We start from the raw sequence: 14,900 nt of genomic DNA, 5'->3' as shown, positions 1-14,900 counted from the left end.
CATAGATAAAACACAGACCTTTGTTTCCTTAGGTTTTGATCAGTGAAGAGAAAAAAAATGAAGAAACAACTCTTATCTTCAGCACCATGGAGAGGAGAAGATGAAGATAATGAAGAGAAATTCAAAGATGGAAAACTCAAATTGACAAGCCAATCCGGAGGTGATTCTACTATGTATGTTCCCGGAAAGAAATCAGTTTCTTCAAAATCCAATGATAAGAACAGCCTCAATGATTCTCTCTCTGAAATCGACCCAGAACTTAGATACAGCTTTCAGAGGAATGTTCAGGTATTGGTTTCTCACTTCTTATATTCTTTCAATTTTGTGGTTTATGTTGTTCAATTGAATGTGAAATTTAGTGGGGTTTTAGTTTTATTTTGTTTGTTTGTAAGAATTATGCCCTAAAACTCAATCCTTAAATCATCTTACCCGACGGGGTTCAATGGTTTTTTTCACTAGGGACTTGGTTTCTTCTTCAGAATCATGCTCAAAGATAAGAAATAACTATAGCTCCCTGATTGGCAGTTTCGCACAGTAGATAGAGCAGTGTCATAGTGATTTTAAGAGGTTTTTGAACTATCTAGGTCAACTAAATGGTAGTATATCCAACCCATATTCCTTCCTCTTGCACGTGAAATTGATTGAGACAGTTTTAATTGTTTGGAGTCTATTGTACCATATAGGTTAACCTGTTTATATCTCTTCATTTTCCACGGTACTTAAAAGTTGAAGCTGTATAACATGCCAAGTAATATCTCTCATGCATTCATTTAAATTTACTTGCAGTTTCTTCAACGTGTTTTTACCATCGACACCCTTGTAAAACCACTTCCTCCGGCAGTATCATACAATGTTTCTCGCAATTTGAGTTTTTTTACTCGCATCTTCACGCAATTCTTCGGTAAGTTTGCTTTGACCAACTTCCAGTACTGTGTTTCTTAGCAAATCTTATTTTAGACAATATGGAAAAATTTAATGAGTTTTGCTAGGAAAAGTAGTTTTTTATGAAAGCATTCTTCACCTTGACCCATTTAAATGGAATTAAGTCGTAGTATTTATAGATGTGTATTGTTTGATTTTTTATGCAATTTATAATGGAAATGTACCATGTAAATCAAGTACCGTACGTCTATGATGTAACTTTTAAACCGTATGTGAAAGGGTTAGGACATATCACATATATGATGTAAAAAATCACTCTATACTTCTCTAGTCTCTCTATCTCCCATCAGATAGTGGATTCGGTAATTTGTGTGGAAACCAAAGTAGGCTTTTGCAATTCAAAGTCTTGATTGAGGCTTGAATTCGCCTACTGGGATAGTTCTGGAAGCTACTTAGCAGCCTAGTTTCTGGTTTTTCTTGCTCTTCGTAATAACAGATTCTAAGCAAAGTTTTTCCAAAGGATTAACCAGAGTTGAAAATACTTTGAAATGAATGATAACCGATGTTCATTTCATTACCAATTGAGCTCTGAAATTTAGTAAAATTACAAGAACTTGTACTTGGTCAGTCAGGTTATCCTGGAGAAATTCCTGAATTTTTTTTCTTATCTTATGATTCTGAGTACATCCCAATTGGTTTAAGTAATTTATCTTGTATATATCATTTGAGTTGGAGTAGAAATATGTTAACTGGTGTTGTTCCCTTAATTCTGGTTTCCTGGAGAGATTAAGAAGAAACTTGATTTAAGTTTAATCCTAGACTTTGTGTGGATAGGTCTGAGTTCATGATGGTTTTGAACTTGGTGTCTATAGTATGTTTTTGGAAGTTACAAAAACAGTTATCTATTTTTATTCAACAGCCATTTAGGAAATCTGATGCTTCTCCATGTGTTTTTTTCTCTCATTATTTTCAGTTGCTTCAAGTGTTTCTAGTTTTTACCTTTTTCAGAAAATTTATCAACCGTTACTTAAGTTCAGTTTTCTCTTATTATATCCTCTGCCACTATCCATCTATTCTGGTGGATGTATGAAACTTGCTTGGTTTTCTGTAGTTGTTGCTGTAACTTCAGGGTTAATGCTTATGACGTTTTTCAGTTGGAATTCGCATTGTTTATGTTTCATTAAGAATTGATATTCACTTTTTCGTTGTAATGTTGTTTCTAAAATCTGTATGATCCAAATTCATTCCTATTTCTATTCTTCATTCATTCAGTGGTGAGTCTGGTGACACTCACTTTTTTTGTTTGCCCTTGCAGATCCCGAAGGCATTTCTAATGCCCAAAAGTCACTTGGGTTAGGCCAAGAAGAGAAAGAACGACGTGTTAAGTAGTCTTGGAGAAGTAATAGGGTCAGTCGGTTGTTTGAAACTTGTATCGTCTCTTCATATCAAAATTCTTGCACCAACTATTAGTTTCTGTGTATGCATTACTTTCAAGACATGAAATTTGAGTTGTTAATCATACTCTTCAATATATACAAGTAAATTTTTGTTAATCGTTTAAGTGAGACGATCGTAGTTTGGGGTTTGCAAGCAGGGTTTATGTGTGTACTTTGGAAGACAACACCATTCACATTTTTACCTCTGATGTTTAGGTGTTCCCAGTTTTTATTGGTGTTAAAACTGCAGATGTTCAGTCAAACCTTAGTTGCATTCAAGGCTGTAACCTGGGAACTTAACTCTGTGTTACGCAGGAAAACATTGTATTTACAGTTACTTGCACTTGTAAGTTGAGAGACCAATGTGGAAATTAAAATACCATGGCCTTGGAAACTAGTATCGAGATTATCTACAGAAGGTGTTTGGATGGACAAAGTTAAAAGTTCTAGTTACCAAAATCCAAATGATTAACACACAAGAACAATATTATCATCACATATTTACGATTGCTGACTTTGCAATCATTTACATACAACTACCAGGCAGCAGGAAAAGAGACATCAGCTAACCACAGCAATTGCTTCTGGGCTGAATAGGCTGCCCCTTCATCTGCACAGCTTTTGCCACTTTCTTGTTAGAGGTTGGGCCGGTTGGCTGCTGGTTTCCAATTCTGCCAAAGAAAGTGGAAGATTAGCATTATCATGTTAGTCGATTATCTCGTGATATTTTGGTGCTGAAAATAAGTAAATTAGAGAGGGAACAGTTTGCAGAGAATCCATGGAGGTGGTATTACCTTTTTTTAATTTCAGCAGCCATAGTTGAGAAAATCTGTTCCACATTAATAGAATCCTTGGCACTAGTTTCAAGAAAAGAGATGCCAAGCTTCTCTGCGAATGCCTGCAGTCCAGATCAAGTATGCTAAATAAGTGCACCAAACAGATTGAGAATTTCAGAACCAACTTAGAGCATAATACTGACTACCAAGCCTTTAGCGGAATTCGAAGATTTGGATAGCTAATAATTGACAGAAACTTATTTTGTACTTGTCGGCGGAAGGTTACCTTTGCAGTTTCCGTTTCCACCACTTTTTCTTCTACCAAATCGCATTTGTTTCCAACCAAAAGTTTGCACACAGTATCGTTTGCATATCGATCAATCTCACTTAACCACTGCTTTACATTGTCAAAGCTCTCCTTCTCAGTGACATCATATACGATCTGTTTCAGTTTCAATCTCAATATCAGAAAAACAAAATAAGGCTAACCCTGACGTCTGAGAGAAATACTCTTACAATGATTCCATGAGCCCCTCGATAATAACTGCTGGTTATAGTCCTGAATCTCTCTTGTCCTGCTGTATCCCACTAAAGAGACACACAAACATAAGTAACCTCTGTTAAGCTTCTCTAATATAGTGGAACCATTTTCTGTCACAAAGAAACACGTTCGGTTCAGGGAGAAAGGGAAAGTTAACTTGGTACTTACGATCTGTAACTTGACAGTCTTTCCCTCAAGCTCTAATGTAGAGATTTTCTGCAAAAAGTTTCATACAAAATGAGATGTTCATAAATAAATCTAAAACAGTAAGGAAACTGGAATTTGATAATAAGAATCATTTAACTCACAAAATCGACTCCGATTGTACTGATATGACTCTCAACAAAAGAATCATCCTGTGTAAACATTTATAAACAAAGATTTAATAGATGAACATTTCTTCCTTTCTACTTTATCATTCGTCTTGAGCATAGCTAGATTAATACTTACAGAAAATCTGAGAAGTAGACATGATTTTCCAACAGAAGAATCTCCGATTAACAAAAGCTTGAACAAGTAATCACTGTCAAAATAAAAACTTATACTAAATGTTAATCAGAGATTAGAATCCCCAAAGCACAAACCGAACTATATGCTAAAAGAGAATTATAAGAAGAAATCTTACTATTCGTTGCTCATAGCTGAAGAAAAATATAATAAGTTTGGAGTTATCCCGATTTAGTTATATGTGAAAGAAGAAGAAGAAGTGGAAATTCTAAATAGTTTTTGACGGTTGGGAAGAACATAATAAAGAGCTTTTACCTGTCAACAATCGTTCTCCCACAATCTTTTATTTCTTTAATGAATACTATTCGTTACGTAAGAAAAAAAGATTTACAGATCACAAAAGAGCTCCCTAGAAGCTCTTTTAGGTGTGCAAATAATTCATGTCGACTGCTTTTAATCATGACTCGTGCTTGGATGCACTAGCTATCTAGCTAGCTAGCCACCATATGGATGGCAATGGCATTTCCTAAATGCACACGCAAAACCTTTATAGGAGGAGTCCCTTGCCAAACCGATATTGCTTGATCTACCATTCCTTTGCACTTTCCACACTAGGTGTGTTGGTGCCCATTGTATTGCATGGATATTTTATTGTTACTTATAATATAGTTGAACTTTTGACATCAACCGAGTCCCGTAGCTCAGTTGGTTAGAGCGTTGGTCTTATGAGCCGAAGGTCGCGGGTTCGAGCCCCGCCGGGACTAAATGTTTTTTTTTGAAATTTCTCGCTGTCCTCTTTCACAGCATCATCTTCCACTAAAATGTGAGGCTGCTGAACAAGTAAACCACCACAAGCGGCAGCAACTTTTAGAGAATGGCAAATCTAACTCATAAACCAGACATTTCTTCTTTCATTTCTAGGGTTTTTCATCCAACAACTCGCAGCTCACTCAGTCCTTTCAACCCAATAACATATAAGTTCTCTTTGGAATCACTTGGAAGCAAGAAGGTTTTGTTAATCAAGCGTTTTCAAGGATTAGCTCAGGTTTGTATTCCTTTTTAAACAACTTGTATAAAAATATTTTTATTTTATTTTATTTGCCCCAAATTAATAATTTCTTTTCATTACAGAAATGGGATATTCAAGTTCAAGAAACATTCAAGGGCGCTCAATCTTCAACCAACCAGTTATTGGTTCATATTGTCAGAGGGTATAAACTTTAGTTAATGCATAACTAGGTCATGGATGTTTTTTTTGTTGTGTCATACTGTATGAGTTTGTAATGCTTGATGTTTCAGATGGAGTTTAATGTTCAAATTTTTGAATTAGGGGTGAAAACTTGACCTCGATATCGAGGCGTTATAATGTATCGGTACAAGCAATTGCTGCTGTTAACTCCAACATTGTGGATATTGATCTAGTTTTCGAAGGGCAACGACTTAATATTCCTCGTTCCAGATTTTTAGATGCTCAAATGGTGAGTGCATTTATGGTAAACTCATTTTGGTTAAGCATACTTGATGAGGATTCAGGGTTTATTGACAATGTCCAATATAAACAAGGAACTAGACTGAAACCAATTTCTTACATTATGTTCTCTAAAAGAAATACTTACACATAATATTGGTGCAATCGAATACATGAGTGACTTCGCTGTGAACTGATTGTTTGAGCTAATTAGCAGTATTGTATGTAACTTTGTGTTGTCTTTTTTATTTCTTATGTGAAAAATGCGTTCTACGCAGGGCGCAAGATTGAAAAGTTGGTCATACCTCAATGATGTGCACAAAAGATACCAAACTTCTTTTAATACCTTGGTAGGACATGCAAACCACAAGGTGTTACCTGTGCTATCTCCTCATCAGTTACTACTTGTAAGGACTTTCACATAGTTACTCTGTTGTAAGAAACCTGCCTTTTGTTGAATGCGTGTGCCATGAATCTGATTTGTGAATGTCGTATTGGAGTTTTATCAAATTAGTGACCTCAACAGGCTTGCCTGTCTTATTATCAGGCTAAAACTACTGGTTATATTCTGCTTCTGGTTCCTGTTGTAGCAGTTTGCATCAGATACGTAATCCACGTGTTTCATGCCAATTTCACAAACTGGAAGCGTCAAGGCTTAAATCAACCAAAGGGGCATAACTTTGGATCCAGAAGTATTCGCTGGAAAACTGCTCTTAGGGACATAAGGGAACCAGAAGGGCCAGAAGCTTCGGATTCGGAGGTGAACCAAGAATATGAGGTAAGTCTCTATGCAAAATTTGTTGTCATCTTTTACTTTCGACTGATTCATGCTTGGAATCATATAGGTGGTATTCATTAGCTATGTTAGTTCTGCAGCTTCTGCCTAACAAACATGAAAATTCTTTTTTACATCTTTTCAGTTTAGACTTAATTAGATATTGTTTTAGGATCAATTTCAGGGTGTTCACAAAATGCTTATGTATGACCTTTGAATCCCTCGACTTGATTGCCTAAAGATGAATGAGTTTGCTGTATTTCTCATCAATTTCTTACTCTAGGATAAAGTTATCAAACAGTGATGGATTTGAGTTTCAGCTTAATGGGATGGGAGCATTGCCTAGTAAGAAAAAAAACTGAGAGAATTGGGAGAGGGAGGAGAGAGGACATGAACGGAGGATAGAACTGTATTGCACGTTGCATTTGCCTCTCTATCCCCAACTTAATGTGGAATACTAGGTTCAGCAGGGACCCATGCATTCACTGGGTACTATTTAGCATCACCGCCACTTTAGTGGGGTAGTCCATCAACTAACTTTTAACCTTGTCCTGGAAGATGAACCTTATCTATTAGAAAGGGTGATCCATTAATTCCCACAAGAAGTTTCCCTTTCAATAAGGAATATCAGTGATTACGAGGCCACTGATCTATTTCAATGATACATATAGTCTCATGTAGATGTGGTTCTGATCGACACCAGAAAAAGTAGATATCATTAGTTGAGGGTACATCAGTAGAGGTGCTCCCAGTGTAGATAGCTAACTCCAGGAATACTTGGGGAACCTAATAATGTGCAACCTATTCGAGAACTGAAATCAGATTAGATGCGACTCTTAAGTTTGAATATGCGGTAATCGGTAAGTTATATGCAGCAACTACGGAGTTAGGGAGTTGGACTAAATGTGCAGTTTCTAGTAACTGAAAATTTTCAGGCTTTATAATTTATATCATTAAGTGGAAGTGGAAATTTTGCAGTAATATCCTTTCTCAATATGAGGACTGTTTGTAACTAAGGTTAACGTTGAAGGGATTAAGCTACGATCTTAAACTTAACAATTTTCTGATTATTGATACTACGGTAACTGTCAGTGGCAGCTGCCATTAAGACATTTTTAACTTTCATGCTAAAGAAATTAAGTGACAGAAAGTAAGTGTCTCAAAACATTAGAACATGTGAAAAGGGTTGAGAATAAACTGATTAAAAGGTTTAGTCTGTATGCATTTTCTTATGCTTTTTGTGTATTGCAACTTTTTGCTGTGTAGAGTCCACAAGAAGAAGATCAATCTGAAGTCCTTCCATTTGAGGGAACCTCGCATGACTATACACATCTTGAACCTGCCTATCAGAAATTCCTTTTGGAATGTGGAATAAGTGAATCTGGATATTGGCGTGGAGGTTCGTCTAAATAGTATCTTTATGTTGAAAGATACTGCCGTTACATCTGTTCAAAGAGAGGTTTGCTGATAGAGTTGCTGTAAAGTTCTGACGTCAAAATTATTTTCTTCTGAATCAAGTTTACTTAGCCAACAACAAGGGTATTATTTTCTGTTTTTTTCACCTGTGTGGTTGTGTCAGAAGGAAAACCCAATTGTATATTCACCAAGTATTCAAAAGTACTCGGTTCTAATTCAATCGTATATCATTTTGTTTCAGTTGTTATCAGTGACTACCAGTTTGTAATTGCAACTAGAAAAGGTAAATATGGCCCTGGTTCTGGTCTGGCTGACAGATAATTCTCACTAGGTATGCTGTGTTATAAACATCCAGGTTTGGAATTGTGTAATTTCCAGTCGGTAGTCGGACTATACATGAAAAAGGCTACAAGTTTGTTGAGCTTGCCTGATAGCTGTTTGCTTCCTTTCCACGAACTGCTCACCACTCTCAAAAAGATGGTCAATGTAATTGAGTCCTCTGAAAATGGTCGATTCATCTTTGCAAAGAAGAAGGCCAGAGGCCCAGAGCCATTAGGAATGCTATCATTCAAGTATCGTTTATAAAGAAAAAATAAAAAATAATAATAGAGAGCAGTTTGTCTATGAAGATGTCCTGAAAAATGTTGATCTAGTGTCATTAATTCCTTCAGGTTACAAAAAAGAAGCAAGTTATCTTCTTGTTGCTACACCCATAATTTGTGCCTCATGATAAATCTTGGTCCCCATCCCAATATAACAAGCAATTAAGAGAACATAACTTCAATATCATCTCAGACAAAACACTTCACAAGATATCTGTCATCTATTAAAATCTGAACTGTTCCATCTATTTTAGAAGAATATGAAGAATCATACACTAAATCCAACAAAACACAGTAAAAGAAACACCTGTATAAGATATGAAAGGGAAAAAAAGATCAAGATCCAGATCCAGACAAGATGAAACATAGTTGAAAGACCCGAGACCTATAGAACATTAGTCACCAGAAAGGATAAAGAATGGAAGAAATCACCCCTTAAGAAGTAGAACAGCATGATTTCTTTGAGTTGCTATCTGATCCTGAGACATCAATTGTTTGGCCTTCCTTAATGCTAGACGGTGCAGACTCCTCTGACGCAAGGGATTTCTTACTAATTATCCGATATATCTCTCCAAGGATTGTTTGGAAAGCCTTCTCAACATTTATTGCTTCAAGGGCAGAGGTCTTGATGAATGAAAGCCCTTCCTTCTCAGCAAAACTCTGAGCATCTTCTGTTGCAACTGCACGGAGGTGCTTCAGATCAGTTTTGTTTCCAATGAGCATTATCACAATGTTGGAGTCAGCATGATCACGCAGTTCCTTGAGCCATCGAGTTACGTTCTCAAATGTTGTTGGCTTTGTGACATCATAGACTAGAAGAGCACCTAGTGCACCTCTGTAATAGGCACTGGTAATTGCTCTGTATCGCTCTTGGCCTGCTGTGTCCCATATTTGTGCTTTGATTGTCTTGCCTTCAACCTGAAAGAAGGGAAAGCGGAAAATAGATGCAAAGAAAAGCTGATTAGTTAAAGACCTAATATCCCAACAATACAGAATCAAGTGGTAAATAATTGGAGATGAGAAGTCATCCCGCTTTTGAATCTGAATCCATAAACAATGGCAAAATTTATAACACAGCGTCCACCTAAATCAGATATTACGCAACCTCACTTCAGAATACAAATGGGATAACCATGGTTCAAAAACTTCAAATATTTACTAGATTCAGATGCTGCAGGAATAAAATATTGCTAAGCTCTGTAACCACTAACGATGAAGTCTCTCTCCTACATTTTAGTAGGGGGTTCTCAATACGTATCTGCTTTCTAACATAACCAAGGGAACCAAAAGTTCCGCTTCTGTATAAAAACTCCCCTTAATTTTCTTCCCATCAAGAAAAGTAGAACCGTATCCAAACATGCTAAAAGATGGCCAACATATCAATGTCTATCACATCAAGCCTAAACAAGAATTGCACCCAACTCATCTTCCTACCTTGCAACTTCAAGAAGTGACAAGTTTACCTAAAAATCTGGTATCAAATACTAAGCAACGACGCATATGATTAGTGAACTGTTGTACACAATTATAGTCTATAAACAAGTCAAATTTTCAAAAGAATACTACAACCCTAACCAACCCTACTAAGTCTGGCAGTCCAATTGTAGTCTGATTTTTTCTTCCTTAAGTTCAAGCACTATATGCAACAAACAAAACATAGTTGTCTATAAGAATCCCAATTCGTCTACTCGTGTGACTAAATAGATTACAACAATAGAAAATGACAAATCACTTTGCAGAATAAATAGATTATAACAATAGAAAAATGGCAAATCACTTTGCAGTGCTTAGAAATCTCTACCAGTATCATGCATTCTTAGCAACTAAATTTTCCACGCTTGACAATAGCACCCACTCTACAACCCACCAAACACTAAAATCCTTAGAAACTCCAACTTTGTTGCAATCGACGGTATAGACTTTACTGCTGCAGACACCTAAATGTATGGACAAAATAACCCAAAATTCTACCCTGGCCGCATTTCAAGATCATGTCCCTATCAAAAGTGCATTTAATAGAGTCAATTACTAGATGGCAAAGCATTCAAGTTCCTCTAATTATTCCACTTTTTCTTGAACTTGTAGTTGAAAGGTTAAAGTTCTACTTGCTCATGTCAACTTCCAAAACTTGAAGCAAGTCTGCTATCAATATCATCCTTCATTCATTCTAATCCATTCACTTAGCATGTCGGCAGTACCAAATTCCAACAAAATCAAGATGGAACATCTAAAAGATTGCAGTAAGACATGATTCATAGAAGTCAATCAATTCATAAAATTCTGATTCCAAGCATAGACTGTGACGTTAATCAGATCTATACCATCAAAAATATAATTCTTCATACAACAAAAAAAAAAATTCAAAAAAAATATCAAAAAAATTCTGATAATTCCCTATATTCTTATTCCCTGACAACTAACTCGGTTTCCGATCCAAAATGAATAATAACACCGGGAATAAACAAATAAATAAATTTTAAATGAGATTTCAGATCTCAATTTCAGATCTACGGTTAATAATCTAAGAACAAATTGAGATGAAGAAAGAGAGATTGACCTGAAGAGTACGAGTAGCGAATTCGACTCCAATGGTAGATTTAGATTCTAAACAAAACTCATTACGAGTGAAACGGGAGAGAAGATTGGATTTACCAACACCTGAATCACCAATTAAAACGATCTTGAATAGATAATCATACTCTTCATCCGGTCTTCTCGCCATCAGATTTTCAAGGAGAAGAAGAAAAAGAAAACCCTATTCACTACAACGACACTCACCAATTCTTTTTCCTTCTCTTTCTAAAATTTAAACTGTTTTCTCGTAACAGTGGTCTTCTCTCTCTCTAAAAATGGAATGCAGAAATGAGTGAACGACGACGTGGGCGAAGTTACGTGTTTACCTAAGTACCCTGATGCTATGTTATACAGTATCCAGTATTATCGTAATTAGGTTGCTATACCAGTATACAATATTATTGTTATTTTTTTTATTTTTTTTTAAGATTAAATCTATTATAAATGTATATTTTTTCAAAAATCTTCATCAACATGATGGAAGACGGTAAGAAGCTACTTGTAATTTTTTTTTTTAAATCTTCTTATATTTATTAATCAGAAGAGGAAAAGTTACAAGAATAAGATGGGATCGATAGACAAGATGTTTAGAAAAAACATTTGACAAAATATCCTAGCCTTCCATTTCTATCGATCTTGAACGATGCTGACCTGACAGTTGAAATTCTGATTTTACTCGGCTCCTCCTAAGCCAAGTCGATAGTTCGTTTTCTCTTCTTTTTTTCAAGGCAAGGCTCCGAATATTTGAGGTAAAATAAATACAAGACGAAGGGTCATGATTCATGACCGCATAGTTACCGAATTTTCATTTTACTTAGCCGGTTAATGCGCGCATTTTTTCCAATCTAAATTTTTGTCGCATGTCGAATTGCTAACTAGGGTTACGAGTAGTCCAGTCTCTTGAAGCATGTTCGCTCAAGGAGAATTATTATTGACATAGCTCATAGGCTATTAAATTGATATATCTTAGGCATCAATAAAGTGAATATCTATAACGAAATGTCTCTTGTCTCGAATGTATTCAATTGTGGATCTTAATCTTCCAGGAATGTGTTGAAAAGATTCGTTGAACTGTAGATCTTAATCTTCCTGAACTTGAACATCGTGGAGTATCAAGTCACTACAGACACTCACCGACTATCAGACTTCGGACTGGAGCGTAGTTGAGACCAAATTGAACCTTCGAACAATTCAGCTTCAGTTGTGCTCCTTTATGTCTCTTAGATCTTACAGAAAACAATCTGTTAGAGCATAGCTCGGTCGACCTCGCATGCGTTGCTATCTCAAGCATGTTTGTCAATGTTAGTGATCAAAACTATGAGTCTTGATTTCTAGCCTACATAGCTAAGTCTCGGACTAGGATAGAAAAGTGTAGTTGAGCTCAAGGACTTCATGACGATTCATCATACAACGACGAAGACCTACTCAAGGAACCGTGGAACTTCATCAACAAAAAGGTATGTGGAGACTTGAACTTATCTATCACTCAAAAGTCTATCTCTTCTATCTCCTACTTCTTATGAGACAAAAGTCGTATGCTACATAGACTGGATTATACACATTTGATATTTCGAGCCCAGTATATCTCGCCTATCTATATCTCGAAATCATGTGTTGGTAAAGCGTTTCGCTTTGATCAAGTTTATCTTCACCTAGTGACGAAAGTCATGAAAAGTTTCAATTACTTTGAGAATTGATCTGACGCGAAACGGTCTGTGAATAACGACTATATAACGTCCTCTGAGAATGTCTCAATGATTGGAATGAGAGTTTAGATTACATGACCATGTATTCCTTAATCCTAAGTTTTCGAACTTTGTTGATTGAGAGAACCGGAGGAATTGGCTTTGCCAAGTCCGCGAACCCAGTCTGCGAAGTCAGTCCGCGAACTGACGGAAGTTCTTGTACCGAGAATTTCTGCTGGGATTTTACAAAAACTCGTTTGCGTGTAAGTTCGCGAACTGGCGAAAGTCTCTTTGCCGAGATTTTCTGTTGAGTTTGGAAAACTCCACCGGTTGTCTTAAGTATTTGTGAGCTTAAGAGGTTATGATCTAAAGACGTGCTCTGAACATGAAACTTAAATTACTAAGAAATGCTTTATGAAAACCGTGGCTATAAAGTTCATGAGCCGATTCAATCGAATCGAATCATCTTTGTTTCAGTTGCGTTTTGTGTAGTTACATAAGATCTCATAGCAATTGAAAAACTCTTTAACTAGTTCATTTGAGTCAATTGAACTAGTTATGGTGAAGAAGAACAAGGTTAACATGAAATGTTCATATGGTTAACCTTTTGGGTTACTATGTTGAACCAACATACACGTACACGTTTGGGCATGGTTTTCACAAACCCAGTAAACGTCAACCCAAGTGTGTGTCACAAGCTAAGGTTTCGATCTAACGGTTGAGAAATATTAGCTTGAATCTAAATCAGTTTTTCATCTAACGGTGAATATGGATTGCTTTGTAACTAAGGCAAAACCCTGATTTGAAGACTATATAAAGGAGACATCTAGCATTGTGCAAAACTAATCCCCACACGTCTGTGTGATACTAGTGCGCTCGCTAGAGTCGATTTTCCTTTAACCTTTGCTAACACCAGGTTAACGACTTAAAGACTTCATTGGGATTGTGAAGCCAGACCGATACTACTTTTATCGTAGTTGTGTGATCTGATCTTGCAACTTCTATCGTACGAGTACAATCTTTGATTGGCTTGAGATCGTGAGAGTTCTCCGATAGGCAAGATAAAGAAGTCATAAACATCTTCGTCTCATTGTTTGTGATTCCTCGACAAACCGCCTATGTAGTCAGGAAGGATTGTAGAGAGGTGATTGATTAATCTAGGTTGTTCTTCTGGAATTTAAGACCGGATTATCAATTGGTTCCTGTTCATCTTGATTTCATATCTTAAGACGGAACAAAACCTAGGGTTTATCTGTGGGAGACATATTTATCCTTTGATAGACTTTTCTGTGTGAGACAGATTTGTTTATTATCAATTCTGCGATTTTGGGTTGCAGCAACTCTTGGTTGTGGGTGAGATCAGCTAAGGGAATCAAGTGCACAATATCCTGCTGGGATCAAAGGCGTAGGAGTACAACTATACCTTGGATCGGTGGGAGACCGATTGGGGTTCAACTATAGTCCATTCCGAAGTTAGCTTGGAGTAGGCTAGTGTCTGTAGCGGCTTAATACAATGTGTATTCAATCTGGACTAGGTCCCAGGGTTTTTTGCATTTGCGATTTCCTCGTTAACAAAACTTCTGGTGTCTGTGTTATTTCTTTTCCGCATTATATTTTTTATATAATTGAAATAATACAGGTTGTGTGTTAAAGATCATCAATTGGAAATCCAACCTTTGGTTGTTGATTGATATTGATTGATCCTTAGACATTGGTCTTTGGTACCATCCAAGTTATTCCTTGTATTTGATAAAAACTCGCTACTGATTTTAGCTTGAGTAAAAATCAAATCAAGAGAGAGATATTAACTCCTTGAGATACTTTTATCTAGATTGAGTCTGACTGTCTAGTTGATTCTCTAGCAAAGTATTTTGGAGTTAGTCCATACAGATTGCTAAGCGAAATATTTGGTGGTGTTGTTAAACCCCCGTTTTTTCAATTGGTATCAGAGCAGTCAAACACATTAAAGACCTTATAAGTCTGTGTTTGTAAGCGATATGACTCTATGGACATTAGTGCTATCTCAATAAATGCACCACCAAATCCAGATTTCAGAATTCTCTTCCCAGAATGATTTAATTAAATTTGTAGAAGAAATTCTATCTAAACCTCCACCAGGTTTAAAATCCCTTGAAGTGTTTTCAGGGCTTGAAAAGAAGCTTGAGATCTTATCTCTTGATGTTGAGTTATACCTCCAGAAAGAGCAAGAATCTCTTGACAGGATAAATCAAGTTATGATGAATAATATTTATGTTGAGGTTGATATTGATTTACTAATCAGTGAGAGCAATGCTCCTC

The 14,900-nt window shown here is 36.4% G+C and overlaps 4 protein-coding genes and 1 non-coding gene across 8 annotated transcripts; 3 read left to right on the top strand and 2 right to left on the bottom strand.

Annotated features, from left to right (window-relative positions):
- On the top strand, positions 1 to 2,447 carry LOC113356028. Its single transcript, XM_026599026.1, has 3 exons — positions 1 to 288; positions 787 to 901; positions 2,198 to 2,447. The coding sequence occupies exons 1-3, from the start codon at positions 58 to 60 to the stop codon at positions 2,269 to 2,271; spliced, it is 420 nt and encodes a 139-aa protein (XP_026454811.1). The 5' UTR covers positions 1 to 57; the 3' UTR covers positions 2,272 to 2,447.
- A 222-nt stretch (positions 2,448 to 2,669) lies between these two features.
- On the bottom strand, positions 2,670 to 4,398 carry LOC113356027 (ras-related protein RABD1-like). Of its 4 annotated transcripts, none has more exons than XM_026599023.1 (8): positions 4,261 to 4,398; positions 4,086 to 4,158; positions 3,944 to 3,991; positions 3,804 to 3,851; positions 3,611 to 3,682; positions 3,381 to 3,536; positions 3,113 to 3,216; positions 2,670 to 2,989 (listed from the first exon to the last, which is right to left on the bottom strand). In XM_026599023.1, the coding sequence occupies exons 1-8, from the start codon at positions 4,272 to 4,274 to the stop codon at positions 2,884 to 2,886; spliced, it is 621 nt and encodes a 206-aa protein (XP_026454808.1). In that variant the 5' UTR covers positions 4,275 to 4,398; the 3' UTR covers positions 2,670 to 2,883. The 4 variants fall into 4 exon arrangements, with proteins under 4 accessions (XP_026454808.1, XP_026454807.1, XP_026454809.1 ...); XM_026599022.1 differs by having other exon boundaries at positions 4,086 to 4,173; positions 4,261 to 4,381; XM_026599024.1 differs by having other exon boundaries at positions 3,381 to 3,512; positions 4,086 to 4,179; positions 4,261 to 4,372.
- A 374-nt stretch (positions 4,399 to 4,772) lies between these two features.
- TRNAI-UAU lies at positions 4,773 to 4,846 on the top strand. Its single transcript has one exon. It is a non-coding gene; the product is annotated as a tRNA-Ile (tRNA).
- A 58-nt stretch (positions 4,847 to 4,904) lies between these two features.
- On the top strand, positions 4,905 to 8,047 carry LOC113361209. Its single transcript, XM_026604526.1, has 6 exons — positions 4,905 to 5,127; positions 5,214 to 5,293; positions 5,413 to 5,560; positions 5,829 to 5,957; positions 6,098 to 6,328; positions 7,592 to 8,047. Exons 1-6 carry the CDS (start codon positions 4,957 to 4,959, stop codon positions 7,736 to 7,738), a joined length of 906 nt encoding a protein of 301 aa, XP_026460311.1. The 5' UTR covers positions 4,905 to 4,956; the 3' UTR covers positions 7,739 to 8,047.
- A 458-nt stretch (positions 8,048 to 8,505) lies between these two features.
- On the bottom strand, positions 8,506 to 11,235 carry LOC113356025 (ras-related protein RABA2a). The gene is made up of 2 exons (XM_026599020.1): positions 10,901 to 11,235; positions 8,506 to 9,261 (listed from the first exon to the last, which is right to left on the bottom strand). Exons 1-2 carry the CDS (start codon positions 11,063 to 11,065, stop codon positions 8,779 to 8,781), a joined length of 648 nt encoding a protein of 215 aa, XP_026454805.1. The 5' UTR covers positions 11,066 to 11,235; the 3' UTR covers positions 8,506 to 8,778.
- Positions 11,236 to 14,900: the final 3,665 nt, after the last annotated feature.

This window comes from Papaver somniferum, chromosome 3 (genome assembly GCF_003573695.1).
Source record: "Papaver somniferum cultivar HN1 chromosome 3, ASM357369v1, whole genome shotgun sequence".
Taxonomy (NCBI): Eukaryota; Viridiplantae; Streptophyta; class Magnoliopsida; order Ranunculales; family Papaveraceae; genus Papaver; species Papaver somniferum.
This window is presented reverse-complemented; position numbering and strand designations above follow the sequence as displayed.

Bases quoted from the DNA above. Each gene is read 5' to 3' on its own strand.
- LOC113356028 (XM_026599026.1), top strand. From the start codon at position 58: ATGAAGAAACAACTCTTATCTTCAGCACCATGGAGAGGAGAAGATGAA. The intron at 289-786 runs GTATTGGTTTCT...ATTTACTTGCAG, and splicing joins GCTTTCAGAGGAATGTTCAG to TTTCTTCAACGTGTTTTTAC. The intron at 902-2,197 runs GTAAGTTTGCTT...TTGCCCTTGCAG, and splicing joins CATCTTCACGCAATTCTTCG to ATCCCGAAGGCATTTCTAAT.
- LOC113356027 (XM_026599021.1), bottom strand. The intron at 3,992-4,085 runs GTAAGTATTAAT...ATGTTTACACAG, and splicing joins GTCTACTTCTCAGATTTTCT to GATGATTCTTTTGTTGAGAG. The intron at 3,217-3,380 runs GTAACCTTCCGC...TCTGGACTGCAG, and splicing joins TGGAAACGGAAACTGCAAAG to GCATTCGCAGAGAAGCTTGG.
- LOC113361209 (XM_026604526.1), top strand. From the start codon at position 4,957: ATGGCAAATCTAACTCATAAACCAGACATTTCTTCTTTCATTTCTAGG. The intron at 5,128-5,213 runs GTTTGTATTCCT...TTTTCATTACAG, and splicing joins GTTTTCAAGGATTAGCTCAG to AAATGGGATATTCAAGTTCA. The intron at 5,958-6,097 runs GTAAGGACTTTC...TCTTATTATCAG, and splicing joins CTCCTCATCAGTTACTACTT to GCTAAAACTACTGGTTATAT.
- LOC113356025 (XM_026599020.1), bottom strand. From the start codon at position 11,065: ATGGCGAGAAGACCGGATGAAGAGTATGATTATCTATTCAAGATCGTT. The intron at 9,262-10,900 runs GTCAATCTCTCT...CCCTTCTTTCAG, and splicing joins TCGCTACTCGTACTCTTCAG to GTTGAAGGCAAGACAATCAA.